Here is an 18,779-nt window from a genome sequence, read left to right on the forward strand (position 1 = left end):
AGCAGCCCTTGTGTTGCACAATTATTTATTTAAAGAATCTAGACACAATGAAATAGCACCAGAGTTAATCGACAGAGACGATGTAAATAATGGTAGAGCAATTGCAGGGCAGTGGCGTAATGACACTGGTGTTGGCTGGGAAAACTTAAATGCTTTAGGCGGAAGGCCTACGCAGGAGACTATAAATGTACGCAACACATTTTGTGAATAAAGGCAAGGTAGCATTTCGGGATGCTATGGCCTTCAGACACTAGCTCTTCATTTTTTTGTGGTGATGATAATAATTAAGAGCTACAAACATATTTGTATAGGAAATAAAATTTTACCATTGCGTACATCCAGGACTTTAGTATTTTATAACCCTGAGTGCAATAAAAGTGTTCTGCATAAATTTTATAGGATAAATAAAGTTTCTGTGCCAATGTTTTTTTTTATTTAACATCATAATGCAATGTGTAAAAAATAAAATTATGGCCCTGGTACAGATTCTTTTCTTTTGTGTGTCATATCTATACCCCATGGAAGAAATCATACAGGAAAAAAATACCACCTTACAACAGTTTATGGCCAATGATTAACTGCCTTCCTCCTCTTTCAACTTGTTTAGGAATGCAGCAAGTTTAAGTATAAGTTTTGGATGTTTCTGGCGAGGAAATTCAGAGATTACTTCTTTACAAAACCCCTGCTGCGTATGGGATGTCTTCTTTCCTTTGTGCTTGTGCAGTGGTTTTTAAAAAGATAATGCTACCTCGGTTGCACTGAGTGCATGTTCTGGTGTCATATTCCTTTTACGTTTTGGAGTAGGAGTTCGACCACACGTTTCATTATTCCGTGATGATGATGATGATGATCGACTTGTTCCTGGCACAGAGTGTGAAGATGATGGGGTAAGCAGATCAATGTCATCTACACTACTGTCATAATTGAATGTCTGCAATGGCTGATGGATGACTTCATCATCAGACTGATAGGAGTCAACTTGTACCAAAAGAGATTGGGATAACTCGGAATCCTGCTGATTGATAGGAGTCAACTTGTACCAAAAGAGATTGGGATAACTGGGAATCCTGCTGATTGAAGGTCTGAGACTCCTGCTGGTGGGAGGACTGGGACTCCTGCTGAAAAAAAAGGTAAATCATAAAAAAAGGAATATGCAAATTAAGGCAACTTCTATAATAAATCTGAAATGCAAAAATAAACATACAATACTTGAAACAGTCATACATTCTTAATACTTACAGACACAGTAGTCTCAAGGTTTGATGTACTCTTCCCTGGGGTGACAACATCAGTCAGGAACAACATTAAATCAAAGAGCCTCCATTTTGGAACATAGTCTCCTCCTAAGCCACTTTTTACTCGTTTGGTTTTAGCCAGCTCCCTCCGAAATTATGTTTTTTAGCTACTAAACTTCATCATTACAGCATCTGCAAGAGAAAAATTCAAGTTTGATTAACTTACAATAATCATAGAAATAATGAAATGAAAGGGGTATTTTGATTAACTTATAATAATCATAGAAATAATGAAATGAAAGGGGTATTTTATAAGTTGGCACAAGAGGGGATCCAGGGGGGTGAAGTCTCCTGGCCAGGCTAAGAATGTTAGGTTAGAATTTCAGCTTTTAAGGCTGGTATCCAAAAACAAAAAACAAAGTCTAAAATACTCAACATGGGGGACCCAAAGGGCCTTTGGCCAGCGTATGTTCATACTTGTTCAATGAAACGACACTTAAGACAATTTCCCTCTATGTACATGCAACATTTGAGATGTGAATAGTCAATATTCAGAATTTCTCATAGTAACCATGCAATAATTCAGTGACAGGTCAGGAGGTTAGGTAGGTGTTTTAGGACATTATAGGGCTCCCTTTAAGAGTTCCACCTTCACATACTTACATTTTAGGACAATATAAACAACTTTTCTACTATAACTTTTCCTAAATTAAACACCAAAAAAATGATAATGGTGCTGTTTGATACTCAAATTATGCTATCCTACCCAGAGTGCCGTTATGTCCTCTGAATTCTAGCTTATATCTGTTACAGTATATTAAGCAATATGAGTAGGCTTGCCACTAGTTGAGTGTTAATAAAGTATTTACCACGAAATAACCCATATTACATATTGTCACATGCTAATGGTATTATATCACATGACTGACAAAGGTTAGGTTGGTGTTTATGGTTAAGCTAGCCTCTAATGGCAGTTCTCCAACATTGGCTGGCCAAAGAACTATGAAAAGAATAGCCTAGCTAGGTCATAGTATTGCATAGCCTAGCAAGGCCATTGCTTTGCCTAGCCCAGCTAGGCCATGGCTTTGCATGGCCTAGCAAGGCCATGGCTTTGCATGGCCTAGCAAGGCCATTGCTTTGCATGGCCTAGCAAGGCCATTGCTTTGCATGGCCTAGCAAGGCCATTGCTTTGCCTAGCCCAGCTAGGTCATGGCTTTGCATGGCCTTCCTTCACACAACCAAATATGGCCTAAGTGTTCTACTACTACTATAAAACTAAATAGTGACTACATAAAAACAATATACATACCTGCATCATTAATTCCTTCTACATGTGGAAACACTTCTTGAAGTTCCCTCACTATCTCGCCATACAAGTACTTTTAAGAGTTTTCTTGTTGTAGGAAGGATCCCTTGATTCCACAGGATTGGTCGCGATCTCACTTTTGCAATAAGGCTCTCCTCAATCTCAAATGTCCATTGCACAGGCATGGTGATGTTCTTGACGATGCTCTGTAGCTCGTACACGTGAACGTCGACCGCCCGAACGAATGTAAACAAATGCTGGCGATTTCACCCAGCAGTGATGGGTATAAGGCCGAATCGGGTTTTGCTGGACGTATTGAGCGTTTGTTCAGCAAATGCTGAGCGAACGAGTCGTGCTGCGTGAAAATTCGCCCGTGTAAAGCGGCTATTACACGGGCGAATTTTCACGCAGCACGGCCCGCTCGAGCTTCAGCATTTGCTGAACAAAACTATTACACGGTCGCGAGCACACGCAGCCGTTTCAGCAAGCAAACTGTGCGTTGCCATGACCATGTGATCAGCTGTTCAGTCCCCATATCGAGAAGTAGTTGCTGGAAAATCAAAACAAACCCTAGAAAGTCATAGTGTTGGCATCAAGACGCATTATAATCATGGAAATGTCTCATCTCTACACCAATGACCAGAATATGGCCATGGCAATGGCTTTGGTTGTAATCGCGGTGGCTGAAGAAGAACGTGTTAGGCTAATTACGCTAGCAGCCCTTGTGTTGCACAATTATTTATTCAAAGAATCTAGACACAATGAAATAGCACCAGAGTTAATCGACAGAGACGATGTAAATAATGGTAGAGTAATTGCAGGGCAATGACGTAATGTCACTGGTGTTGACTGGGAAAACTTAAATGCTTTAGGCGGAAGGCCTACGCAGGAGGCTATAAATGTACGCAACACATTTTGTGAATAAAGGCAAGGTAGCATTTCGGGATGCTATGGCCTTCAGATACTAGCTCTTCTTTTTTTGTGGTGATGATAATAATTAAGAGCTACAAACATATTTTGTATAGGAAATAAAAGTGTTCTGCATAAATTTTATAGGATAAATAAAGTTTCTGTGCCAATGTTTTTTTATTTAACATCATAATGCAATGTGTAAAAATAAAATTATGGCCCTGGTACAGATTCTTTTCTTTTGTGTGTCATATCTATACCCCATGGAAGAAATCATACAGGAAAAAAAATACCACCTTACAACAGTTTATGGCCAATGATTAACTGCCTTCCTCCTCTTTCAACTTGTTTAGGAATGCAGCAAGTTTAAGTATAAGTTGAATTGGATGTTTCTGGCCAGGAAATTCAGAGATTACTTCTTTTACAAAAACCCCTGCTGCGTATGGGATGTCTTCTTTCCTTTGTGCTTGTGCAGTGGTTTTTAAAAAGATAATGCTACCTCGGTTGCACTGGGTGCATGTTCTGGTGTCATATTCCTTTTACGTTTTGGAGTAGGAGTTCGACCACACGTTTCATTATTCCGTGATGATGATGATGATGATGATCGACTTGTTCCTGGCACAGAGTGTGAAGATGATGGGGTAGGCAGATCAATGTCATCTACACTGCTGTCATAATTGAATGTCTGCAATGGCTGATGGATGACTTCATCATCAGACTGATAGGAGTCAACTTGTACCAAAAGAGATTGGGATAACTGGGATTCCTGCTGATTGATAGGAGTCAACTTGTACCAAAAGAGATTGGGATAACTGGGAATCCTGCTGATTGAAGGTCTGAGACTCCTGCTGGTGGGAGGACTGGGACTCTTGCTGGTGGGAGGACTGGGACTCCTGCTGAAAAAAAAGGTAAATCATAAAAAGGAATGTACAAATTAAGGCAACTTCTATAATAAATCTGAAATGCAAAAATAAACATACAATACTTGAAACAGTCATACATTCTTAATACTTACAGACACAGTAGTCTCAAGGTTTGATGTACTCTTCCCTGGGGTGACAACATCAGTCAGGAACAACATTAAATCAAAGAGCCTCCATTTTGGAACATAGTCTCCTCCTGAGCCACTTTTTACTCGTTTGATTTTAGCCAGCTCCCTCCGAAATGATGTTTTTTAGCTACTAAATTTCATCATTACAGCATCTGCAAGAGAAAAATTCAAGTTTGATTAACTTACAATAATCATAGAAATAATGAAATGAAAGGGGTATTTTGATTAACTTATAATAATCATAGAAATAATGAAATGAAAGGGGTGTTTTATAAGTTGGCACAACAGGGGATCCAGGGGGTGAAGCCTCCTGGCCAGGCTAAGTATGTTAGGTTAGAATTTCAGCTTTTAAGGCTGGTATCCAAAAACAAAAAACAAAGTCTAAAATACTCAATACGGGGGATCCAAAGGGCCTTTGGCCAGCGTATGTTCATACTTGTTCAATGAAACGACACTTGAGACAATTTCCCTCTATGTACATGCAACATTTGAGATGTGAATAGTCAATATTCATAATTCCTCATAGTAACCATGCAATAATTCAGTGACAGGTCAGGAGGTTAGGTAGGTGTTTTAGGACATTATAGGGCACTAGCCTAACCCAAAACACCTACCTAACCTGTACCTAACTTGGTTAATTCCTAGCTGGGGGGCTACACCCCCAGGGGCCCCTTTAAGAGTTCCACCTTCACATACTTACATTTTAGGACAATATAAACAACTTTTCTACTATAACTTTTCCTAAATTAAACACCAAAAAATGATAATGGTGCTGTTTGATACTCAAATTATGCTATCCTACCCAGAGTGCCGTTATGTCCTCTGAATTCTAGCTTATATCTGTTACAGTATATTAAGCAATATGAGTAGGCTTGCCACTAGTTGAGTGTTAATAAAGTATTTACCACGAAATAACCCATATTACATATTGTCACATGCTAATGGTATTATATCACATGACTGACAAAGGTTAGGTTGGTGTTTATGGTTAAGCTTAGCCTCTAATGGCAGTTCTCCAACATTGGCTGGCCAAAGAACTATGAAAAGAATAGCCTAGCTAGGTCATAGTATTGCATAGCCTAGCAAGGCCATTGCTTTTGCCTAGCCCAGCTAGGCCATGGCTTTTGCATGGCCTAGCAAGGCCATTGCTTTGCATGGCCTAGCAAGGCCATTGCTTTGCATGGCCTAGCAAGGCCATTGCTTTGCCTAGCCCAGCTAGGTCATGGCTTTGCATGGCCTTCCTTCACACAACCAAATATGGCCTAAAGTGTTCTACTACTACTATAAAACTAAATAGTGACTACATAAAACAATATACATACCTGCATCATTAATTCCTTCTACATGTGGAAACACTTCTTGAAGTTCCCTCACTATCTCGCCATACAAGTACTTTTTAAGAGTTTTCTTGTTGTAGGAAGGATCCCTTGGATTCCACAGGATTGGTCGCGATCTCACTTTTGCAATAAGGCTCTCCTCAATCTCAAATGTCCATTGCACAGGCATGGTGATGTTCTTGACGATGCCTGTAGGCTCGTACCTAGCGTGAACGTCGACCGCCGAACGAATGTAAACAAATGCTGGCGATTTCACCCAGCAGTGATGGGTATACGCCAATCGGGTTTTGCTGGACGCAGCCATGAGCGTTTGTTCAGCAAATGCTGAGCGAACGGAGTCGTGCTGCGTGAAAATTCGCCCGTGTAAAGCGGCTATTACACGGCGAATTTTCACGCAGCACGGCTCCCTACCAGCTCAGCATTTGCTGAACAAAACTATTACACGGTCGCGAGCACACGCAGCCGTTTCAGCAAGCAACCAAGTGCGTTGCCATGACCATGTGATCAGCTGTTCAGTCCCCATATCGAGAAGTAGTTGCTGGAAAATCAAAACAAACCCTAGAAAGTCATAGTGTTGGCATCAAGACGCATTATAATCATGGAAATGTCTCATCTCTACACCAATGACCAGAATATGGCCATGGCAATGGCTTTGGTTGTAATCAAATGTCTGAAGAAGAACGTGTTAGGCTAATTACGCTAGCAGCCCTTGTGTTGCACAATTATTTATTTAAAGAATCTAGACACAATGAAATAGCACCAGAGTTAATCGACAGAGACGATGTAAATAATGGTAGAGTAATTGCAGGGCAATGACGTAATGTCACTGGTGTTGACTGGGAAAACTTAAATGCTTTAGGCCGAAGGCCTACGCAGGAGGCTATAAATGTACGCAACACATTTTGTGAATAAAGGCAAGGTAGCATTTCGGGATGCTATGGCCTTCAGATACTAGCTCTTCTTTTTTTTTTGTGGTGATGATAATAATTAAGAGCTACAAACATATTTGTATAGGAAATAAAAGTGTTCTGCATAAATTTTATGGGATAAATAAAGTTTCTGTGCCAATGTTTTTTTTTATTTAACATCATAATGCAATGTGTAAAAAATAAAATTATGGCCCTGGTACAGATTCTTTTCTTTTGTGTGTCATATCTATACCCCATGGAAGAAATCATACAGGAAAAAAAATACCACCTTACAACAGTTTATGGCCAATGATTAACTGCCTTCCTCCTCTTTCAACTTGTTTAAGAATGCAGCAAGTTTAAGCATAAGTTTTGGATGTTATGGCGAGGAAATTCAGAGATTACTTCTTTTACAAAAACCCCTGCTGCGTATGGGATGTCTTCTTTCCTTTGTGCTTGTGCAGTGGTTTTTAAAAAAGATAATGCTACCTCGGTTGCACTGGGTGCATGTTCTGGTGTCATATTCCTTTTACGTTTTGGAGTAGGAGTTCGACCACACGTTTCATTATTCCGTGATGATGATGATGATGATGATCGACTTGTTCCTGGCACAGAGTGTGAAGATGATGGGGTAGGCAGATCAATGTCATCTACACTGCTGTCATAATTGAATGTCTGTAATGGCTGATGGATGACTTCATCATCAGACTGATAGGAGTCAACTTGTACCAAAAGAGATTGGGATAACTGGGATTCCTGCTGATTGATAGGAGTCAACTTGTACCAAAAAGAGATTGGGATAACTGGGAATCCTGCTGATTGAAGGTCTGAGACTCCTGCTGGTGGGAGGACTGGGACTCTTGCTGGTGGGAGGACTGGGACTCCTGCTGAAAAAAAAGGTAAATCATAAAAAGGAATGTACAAATTAAGGCAACTTCTATAATAAATCTGAAATGCAAAAATAAACATACAATACTTGAAACAGTCATACATTCTTAATACTTACAGACACAGTAGTCTCAAGGTTTGATGTACTCTTCCCTGGGGTGACAACATCAGTCAGGAACAACATTAAATCAAAGAGCCTCCATTTTGGAACATAGTCTCCTCCTGAGCCACTTTTTTACTCGTTTGATTTTAGCCAGCTCCTCCGAAATGATGTTTTTTTAGCTACTAAATTTCATCATTACAGCATCTGCAAGAGAAAATTCAAGTTTGATTAACTTACAAAAATCATAGAAATAATGAAATGAAAGGGGTATTTTGATTAACTTATAATAATCATAGAAATAATGAAATGAAAGGGGTGTTTTATAAGTTGGCACAACAGGGGATCCAGGGGGTGAAGCCTCCTGGCCAGGGTAAGTATGTTAGGTTAGAATTTCAGCTTTTAAGGCTGGTATCCAAAAACAAAAAACAAAGTCTAAAATACTCAATACGGGGATCCAAAGGGCCTTTGGCCAGCGTATGTTCATACTTGTTCAATGAAACGACACTTGAGACAATTTCCCTCTATGTACATGCAACATTTGAGATGTGAATAGTCAATATTCATAATTTCTCATAGTAACCATGCAATAATTCAGTGACAGGTCAGGAGGTTAGGTAGGTGTTTTAGGACATTATAGGGCACTAGCCTAACCCAAAACACCTACCTAACCTGTCCCTAACTTGGTTAATTCCTAGCTGGGGGGGGCTACGCCCCAAGGGCCCCCTTTTAAGAGTTCCACCTTCACATACTTACATTTTAGGACAATATAAACAACTTTTCTACTATAACTTTTCCTAAATTAAACACCAAAAAAATGATAATGGTGCTGTTTGATACTCAAATTATGCTATCCTACCCAGAGTGCCGTTATGTCCTCTGAATTCTAGCTTATATCTGTTACAGTATATTAAGCAATATGAGTAGGCTTGCCACTAGTTGAGTGTTAATAAAGTATTTACCACGAAATAACCCATATTACATATTGTCACATGCTAATGGTATTATATCACATGACTGACAAAGGTTAGGTTGGTGTTTATGGTTAAGCTAGCCTCTAATGGCAGTTCTCCAACATTGGCTGGCCAAAGAACTATGAAAAGAATAGCCTAGCTAGGTCATAGTATTGCATAGCCTAGCAAGGCCATTGCTTTGCCTAGCCCAGCTAGGCCATGGCTTTGCATGGCCTAGCAAGGCCATTGCTTTGCATGGCCTAGCAAGGCCATTGCTTTGCCTAGCCCAGCTAGGTCATGGCTTTGCATGGCCTTCCTTCACACAACCAAATATGGCCTAAAGTGTTCTACTACTACTATAAAACTAAATAGTGACTACATAAAAACAATATACATACCTGCATCATTAATTCCTTCTACATGTGGAAACACTTCTTGAAGTTCCCTCACTATCTCGCCATACAAGTACTTTTTAAGAGTTTTCTTGTTGTAGGAAGGATCCCTTGGATTCCACAGGATTGGTCGCGATCTCACTTTTGCAATAAGGCTCTCCTCAATCTCAAATGTCCATTGCACAGGCATGGTGATGTTCTTGACGATGCTCTGTAGCTCGTACACGTGAACGTCGACCGCCGAACGAATGTAAACAAATGCTGGCGATTTCACCCAGCAGTGATGGGTATACGCGAATCGGGTTTTGCTGGACGTACTGAGCGTTTGTTCAGCAAATGCTGAGCGAACGGAGTCGTGCTGCGCGAAAATTCGCCCGTGTAATAGCCGCTTAATAGCCGCTTAATTCACAACGACAGTCTACTGAACGACAACAGCTGTGTTTGGTGAGAACGGATTTCCTCATTCTCGTTCAGTCTGTCTCGTTTAGGAGGGTAGTGTTGTCAGTGCACCTCATGTGGTGCACTGTAGGCGTTACTTAAGGGTCTTTGCATTCCCTTCGTCCCCTAGCTTGCAACTCTTTCATTCCTTTTTGTACCTCCGTTCACATGTTTTATGCCATCTGACTTTTCCACTCTAACAATTACACTATGAAGCAATTGTTAGGAGAGGGTGGAAAGTAAGATGGAAGAAAGAGAATATGAACGGAGGTAAAGTAAAAGGAATGAAAGGAGTTGTAGATAGAGTCCGAAGGGACGCTGCAAAGAACCTCTGACGGCACATCCCCCCTACGGAGACAACTTGATAAGTGAGAGAGGATAAGTTGCTCTCAGCAGAGTAAATGCAGAGAGAGTATATAATTAATGAAAGAGATAATGGGTCTCAAAATAAAAGAAGCAAATGATGAGATGAGGTCAAAACTGTCTGCAGTCCTATATTGCTGCAGGAATCTTTTTATTGAATATGAATTTATTTATTAAATATTTATTGAATATGATTTACTGAATATGAAGGATAGAAGAGAGGAAAATTTGAATGGCACAGCAGTGAAAGCGGTGAGTAACTCAGCAGTCCCGAACACTCGCTCAAATAAGACTTTCCTTCGATTTTTTATTGTTACTGTATTGCATTTGATTGTTTTTATATTGTATCGTTATGTTAAATTTATTGTGAAATTCCCTTTTATTTTTTTGATGTCCATTGTTACTGCTTTACGTACATACAGTAATGTTTTTACTGTATCTTCTGTCCTCATCAGTATAAATAAACGCTCCCTCCCTCCCTCCCTCTATCTCAAGTCAGTTGTGCATCACAGGGGTGACGTGATTTTGTTCATCTTTTATGTTATATTTTATTGTGAAATACTTTATTCTTTTATTTATTTTGTTGAATATGGTTATCATTAAGCTATATATTCTGCTTGTGTTTTATGTGCATACCTGTAATGGAAAAAAACATGCGAGTTATTGCCTTTGTTTTTCTCGAAGGACACGGTAGGATGTTGAATACAAGTATAAACAAGACAGTTGGTCGTGTTGAAATGCGAGTATTTGTTTGAGAAGCAGCGAAATTTCTTCGAAATTTTCCGTCGAAAAACGGAATGTTCGACGTAAGAAACGTTTGACAAATGAGGTACCACTGTACTGTATTTATTGCCAATTGTCATTTTTATGATTTTATCTCGTGTATCTACTGTAGATTATGTGTATTGTATTGTCTCTACTTTGTACAGTATATGGCCCTGAGCTGAAATATTATTACGATTGTTATGGTTCCGATTTAACGCCGAATTTTGACTTGCAACAAGCCGCAGGAGTGGATGTGCATTGTAACTCAGGTACTGCCTACACACACACACACGTATATATATATATATATATATATATATATATATATATATATATATATATATATATATATATATATATATATATATATATTAGATGCATGAACAGGCTGACGTAAATGTCTGTTTGCATATGCATGTATACATGTGTGTGCATATATTTTTCGTTGTGTAACTATACTGCATGCGTATTAAAAACATGCATATTCATGCACACCCATAATTGCATATTATGTAATAATGAGTTTTGCTTTACATACTGTATGTAAATACATACAAGTGCTTGTTGAAATTGATTTTCGTACTTTGACAAAAAGAGAGAGAGAGAGAGAGAGTGTGTGTGTGTACATTATTAAGATAATATTACTTAAAGTTTTGTTATATGTCTCTCACAAAACTGATTTTTTAAAATTGTTAAGAACATTATGGGGCTGATGTTAGTTCAAATGGCATTACTTCAAACTGCAATGTATCCTTTTATGTGTGCTGAAGGCTGTGAATGGTTTCGATTCTTCATCTAGAGGTACTTGCCAGCATCCACTAAGCAAATCTAAGGATGAAAATATTTTGGCCCCTCCTAATTGAGCTAACATGTCTGGATTTACTGGCATCAGCCTTTTATCTGGAACTCTATTTGAAATTTGACTTCCCTGTAATCTATTACAAGTCTCCAACTACCATCTTTCACTTTGGAACAGTAACAATGGTGAATTCTGCTGGAATTTAGAAGGAGTCCACTACTCATTTCCTCCTATCAGCTTGTCAACTGTGATCTCTAACTTTATTGGTAATCTGTAATTAGGAATGAAAAATGGCTTGGCTCCATCATCTAACAAAATTCTATGTTGTAGAACATTTGTTCTTCCTTGTTTATCTCCTTCAATAGCTATTACATTTTTGTATTTTTCTAACACCTGAATTAACTTGTGTCTATTTTTTGGAAAATCTGTTTTGTTTACTTCTGAACTTATCTGAGAGTTTTCGCCAGTTATAGAGAAAAATGCTTTTTCTTCTACGGTTATTAAAGGATTGTTAATGGGAATTCCTATGCAAAAGACAATACCTGCGTATAAGGTTAGTCTGTTGTCTGAATAGTTTTGTACATAAGCTTCACAATTATCACCATTCATATGGAACAAGCGAGTTATCCATCCTGACAAAATCTATTAATTCTTCATTCAATAATAGAATATCCTTACCCCTCACATCCTCTTTTGATCTCAAATATATCTTTGTTAAACATTTTGGATACAAATTTACTGCTCTGTTGAGTATAAATTGTACTTTATTATCATCAGCTGTGCTAACACAACATATTTCTTCTTCTTTTGTGTCTGAAAAATAACAAAGTTCTGCATCTGCAGTGGTTTCTTCTGTTACTTCTATTATACTATTCAGTTCTGATCTATTTATTTTATCTAAGAGTAATACTTCATTTAGTATTTTTCCTTCATAATTCATTACTACATTGCTGCAATCATCAGTATAGAGCGCCTTGATTTTCGTGAGATTATTCATATCTGAGTAATTATTGATATTGGGTAATATGTCTCATCTATATATGTATTGTTTAGATGTGCATTTCAATAATTTTGTATTCTGGGATCGTGGGAATTCCTCTTTTTATCTGTTTTCTTTTTTATCTTGCTTGCTATTGTTATGTCTTTTCTGTGTATTTCGTTTCGCTTGTCAAAACTTGTCTCAGACAAAATTGATCACATTTAGGTGAAACTTTTTCTTCGTCAGCTCAAAACATTCGCTCTTCTGACTATCTTGTTTCAGGCTAATCTTGCCTTCACTACAATCTAATATCACTCCACATCTCATCATTGATTTAAATGAAAATAATACTTGTGCGGGAAAAAATCTGTCTTCTAAAAGTAAGAAATTTTCAATAAATTTGTTATAATATATGAATTTCTAGGTTCACATTTTCTAGACTATTAATCGGTTTCCCTGATACTCCTTCTATTACTCTACTTTGACTCTGAATCTGAGTTTCTGCAATGCCTAAATATGTAGTTAAAGGTATTTTATCAATTATATTCACAGTACTACCTGAATCAATGAGTATTGTGCATGTCTTTCCATTTATTGGAACTTTTACTATAGGCAGATCCTTTCTATTTATTCTTTCCTCTTTCATGGAAAATATTACTTCTTTACTGGGCTTTATAGAAATATGCGGATGAACCTTCTTTTTCCCTTGTATTATTTCTTCTTCTTCTCTTTCATCTCCTTGAAGTGATTCAGTTTCTCTGTAGAGGGGTTAATTGTCACTGGTTAGAGGCTTTATTTATTTTTGGGCGACTGTTACTTATCTCTACAGTTTCTTTATTGGCTTCCTTATTACTGAACTAACAGTACTTAGTTAAATGGCCGATCTTTTTGCAAACTGCACAGATTTTAGGCTTTCTGCATTCATTAGTGGAATGGTTTGTATACCGGCAGTTTTCACGTTATTTTTGGTCTAGCTCCTTGAGCTGCATAATTCTCTGGTTTTTGAATGATTCATGTTTGGATATTGACTGGTATGATACCTTATGGGTGGGCCGTGGAATTGTCCGTTCCTCGATGCATTCAGTCTTCCTTTCTGGTTTGGATTCCACTTTCTTCGAGTATTTTGTGCATAGTTCCTTTGCAAGGAAGTTTGTCTATTCCCTACCTGTCGTGAATAATTCTTGTACATGTTATTTCCTCTATATGACTCATTGGTATTTGTGCCTTTTCTTTCATTTAGTGTTTCTGATACTCCTACAAATTCCTTAGAAAAACCTATTTCTTTCTTCTGAATTTCTTGTCTCTCTCATGGTAATCTATTAAAGCAGTAAGGCTATCACTTTTAGGATCGAATTTTGACTCTTGAAAGCCTTCTTTTTCTTTTCTCCAAGTCACGTTGGACATGGTTCTAAATGACAACCGCTGGAACAAAGAGTTTGGTTGTACTTTTCAATTCGGTAACCATAAATTGGCTGCTCAGATCGTCAACACTTCTCCCAAAAACAACAAAACCTAATTTCCAGAAAAAGGCTAACCTGTGAATGAGGTCACTTATCCTGACTAACACAAATTCTTTCCAGAGGAATTTCGTTAAAACAGAAACACTCACGCGGCCACAATCATGACCTCCTCTGACTCTGTCGATAGGGCAAATGCACGAGACTGTAAGGACATTTAATCAATTATTTTCCAGCTTAGTTTATTCTGGCTCCATCAAATTTCTATGTGAAGGACGCTTCTCATCGACCGTGATGTTCCTCTCAAGTTTTACTCTCCACTTCCATTTAGATGAGTGTAATGGCGCCCTCAAGGGTCATAAAAGCCATTGACTGAACATTCAATTTAACCCTTGACACTAAAAGGGTGGAGAGAGAGAGAGAGAGAGAGAGAGAGAGAGAGAGAGAGAGAGAGAGAGAGAGAGAGATAAATTACCAGCAGCTCTCTCACCAAGTTCCTAATTGCTAATTGATTCCCTTCGCAACTTCTCAAGTACAAATTTAGCCTAAATGCTTTGTTGAGCAGGCCGACATGAGTCTCACTTTGTAATACATTTGTTATGTGTCTTATTTACTTTACTTCGTTATTTATCTTATTATTTTTTCTTCATTTGTTTTTTACATGCTTTTATTTAACTTCTGTGTCTGTCTGTCTGTCTGTCTGTCTGTCTGTCTGTCTGTCTGTCTGTCTGTCTGTCTGTCTGTCTGTCTGTCTGTCTGTCTGTCTGTCTGTCTGTCTGTCTGTCTGTCTGTCTGTCTGTGTCAAATCTTGTAACTGATTTTTCGACCTGTTCCCTTCGTCCGATGGGCTTGAAATTTTGCATTGTTACTCAATCCCGGTGACAATACAACCTCACATGGTCAGTAGGTCAGCAGTGACCTCTAGTGACCCTAGAGTGACCTCTCCCAGAATCTCATGATTTGTATGAAGTGAATAACTCTTCGGATTTTTAACACCTTCTTTGACTTGTAGAATAAGTTAATGACTCACGGATTTTTCAAACCTTCTTTGGCTCGACAGGATATCACGTTCAATTTCGTTAGCATAAATCGGTTACAATTTGTCAAATCTAAAAAAAAATTCTGAAATAAAATAAAATATATATTTTTTAAAACACGCTTTTATTAAAGTGCACTAAAAAGTAAAAAAAATAATTTTTTGACACACACCAGGGTTTTCCTGCAATTAATCATGTCTACAAAAATAAAAGCGTGGGCGCCAAACATGGAAGGAAATGCTACAATAAAATAAATATATCTTATTAATACTTGTACCATTTCCTTCCATGTTTGGCGCCCACGCTTTTATTTTTGTAGACATAATTAATTGTAGGAAAATTCTGGTGTCTCTCAAAAAATTATGTTGTACTTTTTAGTGAGTTTTAATAAAAGTGTTTAAAAAAATCTACTTTTTTATTAAACTACTTTTTAATATATTTTTATCTCTGTTATTTCTCTTCCATTGTTTATCCTTTATTTCTCAGTTCCTCATCTGTACTTGCTGTTTTCCATGTTGGCGCACTTGGGGCTGTGACATTTTGCTTTTACGGCTAGGGTTGCAGCTAGGCTTATATAATAATAATAATAATAATAATAATAATAATAATAATAATAATAATAATAATAATAATAATAATAATAATAATAATAATAATAATAAAGTTAAATGTCTAAGTAAAACATTTGTCATCAGAAAGGGCCTCTGGAAAAAAAATCAAAACTCAAATCGACAGAGCAAAAGCACTTTTGTGCTTCTGTCACTTTCATCTACAATTATTATGGAAAAGCAACTGTTCATGATTACTACCCATTGTGTTTACACAGTGAGAATGTATATCTCGTCTATCAACTTCTGATACGTGAAGGAAAAAGTAAGCTTTGAAGATTCCATTTAAGAGTTTTCATAAATTTTCCAAAGACAGAAAGTACTTCTCCACTGGAAATACGAAACGGGAAATACGTTGGCATTTGATTTTGAAGTATAATGACATGAAACATGAGAATAAATAAAAACGGAAAACATTCGTTATGATTTTGAAGTATTTACAGGCAGATACCGTATAAGTTATAACGTCAGAGCACTGCAAGGTTAATGCATGAGTCATTAGAGTCAGTGAATGAAATGTATAGAATGAATGTCCAGGTTTGGAATCTCTTGCTACTCAGACCAACCCGCAGGAATGAAATTCCAATATGAGTAAAAACAATACCGAAATAATGCACGAGTACTACATGAGTAATGAGTACATATGAGCAATGATTCTGCAATAAATACAATGACCAAGCATTTTCTACTTTACTTCCTAAACTAGACTCGCTGCTTCTTTCTGGTATTAACAATCTAAATACGTTGCCTAAGATTAAGCGCTACATCAGTGATAAGTAAATATGGGGACAAATGCTAAAAAAATTGTATCCTTTGCAATAGCTGATTCAGTCCCTGAAGCTTGCTAACAAGGCACTTGCAACTGTGGATGGGTTTGCGTGACAGGTGCTACCCCCATCATCTCATCTGACTACTACAGTTGTGGGTTGGTTAGAGGTGGGATCATGATAAAAAAAAAAAAAAAAAAAGACTTCGGGATTGTATATCTAGGAAAAGGGCAATTTACTTTAAACTTCTGCAATTCGTTCAGGCAAGAAAACAAACTTTCACATTTTTATTCAGACAACCCACTTTGGGTGGGGGGTATTGTTAATATTTACTGGGCATGTCACTTTACCCAAAACTGGTGTCTATATTATTCCTTGTAAAGAATGTGCCCAAACCTACAGTATGTCGGGGAGACTGGAAGAGATTGCTAATGAAATGAAAAGTTGAGTTTTTAACATGGAGATTTTTATTAAATTCCTGTGAGAACTTTCTTTGGATAGATGTAGCATTGCGGGTCTACTCATCGCATGCTGTTCACTTTTCCTGCTACAGGTGTAAAAAAATATCCTCTTATTATACAGGTTTGAAGTTAAATGTAAAATTTCAGAAAAATATCAATACTGAAAAAACTCATGTCTATGTGTAATACATATTCATTTCAACTCATTCAAACTTTATTGAATATACAAATAACTGAAAAGTGAGTTATTCCTTTTCCCTGTGCACACAAACACTCCCTACTGACTCCATGGTCAAAGCCATTAACCCTGCTTGCTTCTTGTGTACTTCTTCCTCTTCACTGTTCAACTACAATCTGCTTCTGATCCCTGTTCTCACTTCCTTATAAAACTCACCTCTCATTTTAAGCAAACAGTGATCAGATATACCACAATGCATTCCTTTCTTCTTAATTACATTCGCCAATTTGGTCTTCCATATACTGTGTACAAACAATTTATCAAAGTGTTTTTTCCTCTTTTCACTTTTTATGTCCATTTGCGAATATTTTTCTTTTGAAACCCTGTATTTCCAACAACTAACTGTGCTTCTAAATACATTTTGCTGAATTCCCAAAATACATTTTACTTCCTACTTCCCGAAAACGCCTTCTCCCCCTGTCACTTACTTCTGCAATTAAATCACCTAGCGCAGCCATACTCTCAAATTCATTCTACCCAGGTAGGCATAAATTATCATTCTAAAAACATTTCCAGTCTTCTCAGAACGGGGAATTAGACAGTATTATTCTCACCACATTTAATGATCCGGAGAGAGAGGGGGTTTTCAATGCCAAACCCAAAGTCTTTGCAAAACGTTGGAGAAAATAAAATAAAGTCTCGGGAGTTTGGCTGAGCTAGAATGTAGTTCGAAGGAGAAATGTATATTTGATTTGCTAGTGGAGAGTGTGTGCCTGATACGACTGGTATAACTGAGACGAAAGAAAAGGTAGTTATTATCCAGAATAAAAAACAAGAATAACACATTCACGGAATGAATATGATTAGTGTATTGTGTGCCATTAATACTTTGGGTAGCTGACAAGATAGAAATTAATTGGTCCAAGGATTTTCTAAAGTGGAATTAAGTGTGGCGGAAGAAGATAATTTCGTCTGAGTGAAGCAATGAATAGTGAGTGGAAGCGGTTTCGAGGTGTCTGAATCTGTATTTAGAGGAGTCTGAATCTGCATTCAGAGGAGTCTGAATCTGCATTTCGATAGAAGAACAAAAGCAAGGTGGTTGTGCTGGGCGATGTAAATGCAGGGGAAGGCAACAAAGGAAGTTAAATTAGAGCTGATAAGTATGGAGGACAGAGAGTGAACGAATGATGAATAGAATATAGAATTTAGGACAAAGGCCAAAGATGGACACTGAAGAACAAAAAAATGTGTTGTTACTTTGAACAGTGTTGATGAATATGTATTAAGGTCACCTAAATTGCATATAAAATTCTGTTTAATTATGCTTAGTGGTTAATGTGCTTGGAATTTTTCTGTACAAGTTCAGCGTTAATATATGAGGAACATTATGTTTAATTTCTGTGAAGAAGGATTAGCACACACCCACACGCACACGTATGTATGTATGTATGTAAATAAAGTATGTGTGCACTTGTGTATTTATTTATTTGATTAGTTTTAGTTTGGAACAAATAAACAAACTCACACCAAGTACAGAAAAACGGAGGTTCTAGCAAATCATGTATTAAACACTGCAAATGTAGCATGATGGAATAAAAGTCAGTTTTACACAACGAAGCTTCAATATGCTCAGGGATTAAAGTCTCTCTCTCTCTCTCTCTCTCTCTCTCTCTCTCTCTCTCTCTCTCTCTCTCTCTCTCTCTCTCTCTCTCCTTAGCAATCCGATGATGTTTACAGCTTAGGTTTTAACAGCAGCTATTTTCGTTCAGCACTTTGTGTTATTGTGCATTCGTCTTCATATTTCCTCTTCCCTACACCTACTGGAATAGTTTTGTGGAATGGCAGGGG

General features: G+C 37.6%; 2 protein-coding genes across 3 annotated transcripts; both read right to left on the reverse strand.

The window, feature by feature from the left end:
* Nucleotides 1-274: 274 nt before the first annotated feature.
* LOC136852755 (uncharacterized) lies at nt 275-2,767 on the reverse strand. Its single transcript, XM_067127655.1, has 3 exons — nt 2,545-2,767; nt 1,240-1,427; nt 275-1,118 (listed from the first exon to the last, which is right to left on the reverse strand). Exons 2-3 carry the CDS (start codon nt 1,287-1,289, stop codon nt 731-733), a joined length of 438 nt encoding a protein of 145 aa, XP_066983756.1. The 5' UTR covers nt 1,290-1,427; nt 2,545-2,767; the 3' UTR covers nt 275-730.
* Nucleotides 2,768-3,851: 1,084 nt separating this feature from the next.
* Nucleotides 3,852-6,020, reverse strand: LOC136852756 (uncharacterized). 2 transcript variants are annotated; one of them, XM_067127657.1, is made up of 3 exons: nt 5,824-6,020; nt 4,466-4,653; nt 3,852-4,343 (listed from the first exon to the last, which is right to left on the reverse strand). In XM_067127657.1, the coding sequence occupies exons 2-3, from the start codon at nt 4,513-4,515 to the stop codon at nt 3,932-3,934; spliced, it is 462 nt and encodes a 153-aa protein (XP_066983758.1). In that variant the 5' UTR covers nt 4,516-4,653; nt 5,824-6,020; the 3' UTR covers nt 3,852-3,931. The 2 variants fall into 2 exon arrangements, with proteins under 2 accessions (XP_066983758.1, XP_066983757.1); XM_067127656.1 differs by having other exon boundaries at nt 3,870-4,346.
* Between the last annotated feature and the right edge of the window lie 12,759 nt (nt 6,021-18,779).

This window comes from Macrobrachium rosenbergii, chromosome 26 (genome assembly GCF_040412425.1).
Source record: "Macrobrachium rosenbergii isolate ZJJX-2024 chromosome 26, ASM4041242v1, whole genome shotgun sequence".
In the NCBI taxonomy this organism is placed as follows: Eukaryota; Metazoa; Arthropoda; class Malacostraca; order Decapoda; family Palaemonidae; genus Macrobrachium; species Macrobrachium rosenbergii.

Excerpts from the sequence above, each read along its gene's own strand:
- LOC136852755 (XM_067127655.1), bottom strand. The coding sequence starts at position 1,289 with ATGTTGTCACCCCAGGGAAGAGTACATCAAACCTTGAGACTACTGTGT. Across the intron at positions 1,119-1,239 it reads ACCTTGAGACTACTGTGTCT|CAGGAGTCCCAGTCCTCCCA; the intron begins GTAAGTATTAAG and ends CTTTTTTTTCAG.
- LOC136852756 (XM_067127656.1), bottom strand. The coding sequence starts at position 4,515 with ATGTTGTCACCCCAGGGAAGAGTACATCAAACCTTGAGACTACTGTGT. Across the intron at positions 4,347-4,465 it reads ACCTTGAGACTACTGTGTCT|CAGGAGTCCCAGTCCTCCCA; the intron begins GTAAGTATTAAG and ends CTTTTTTTTCAG.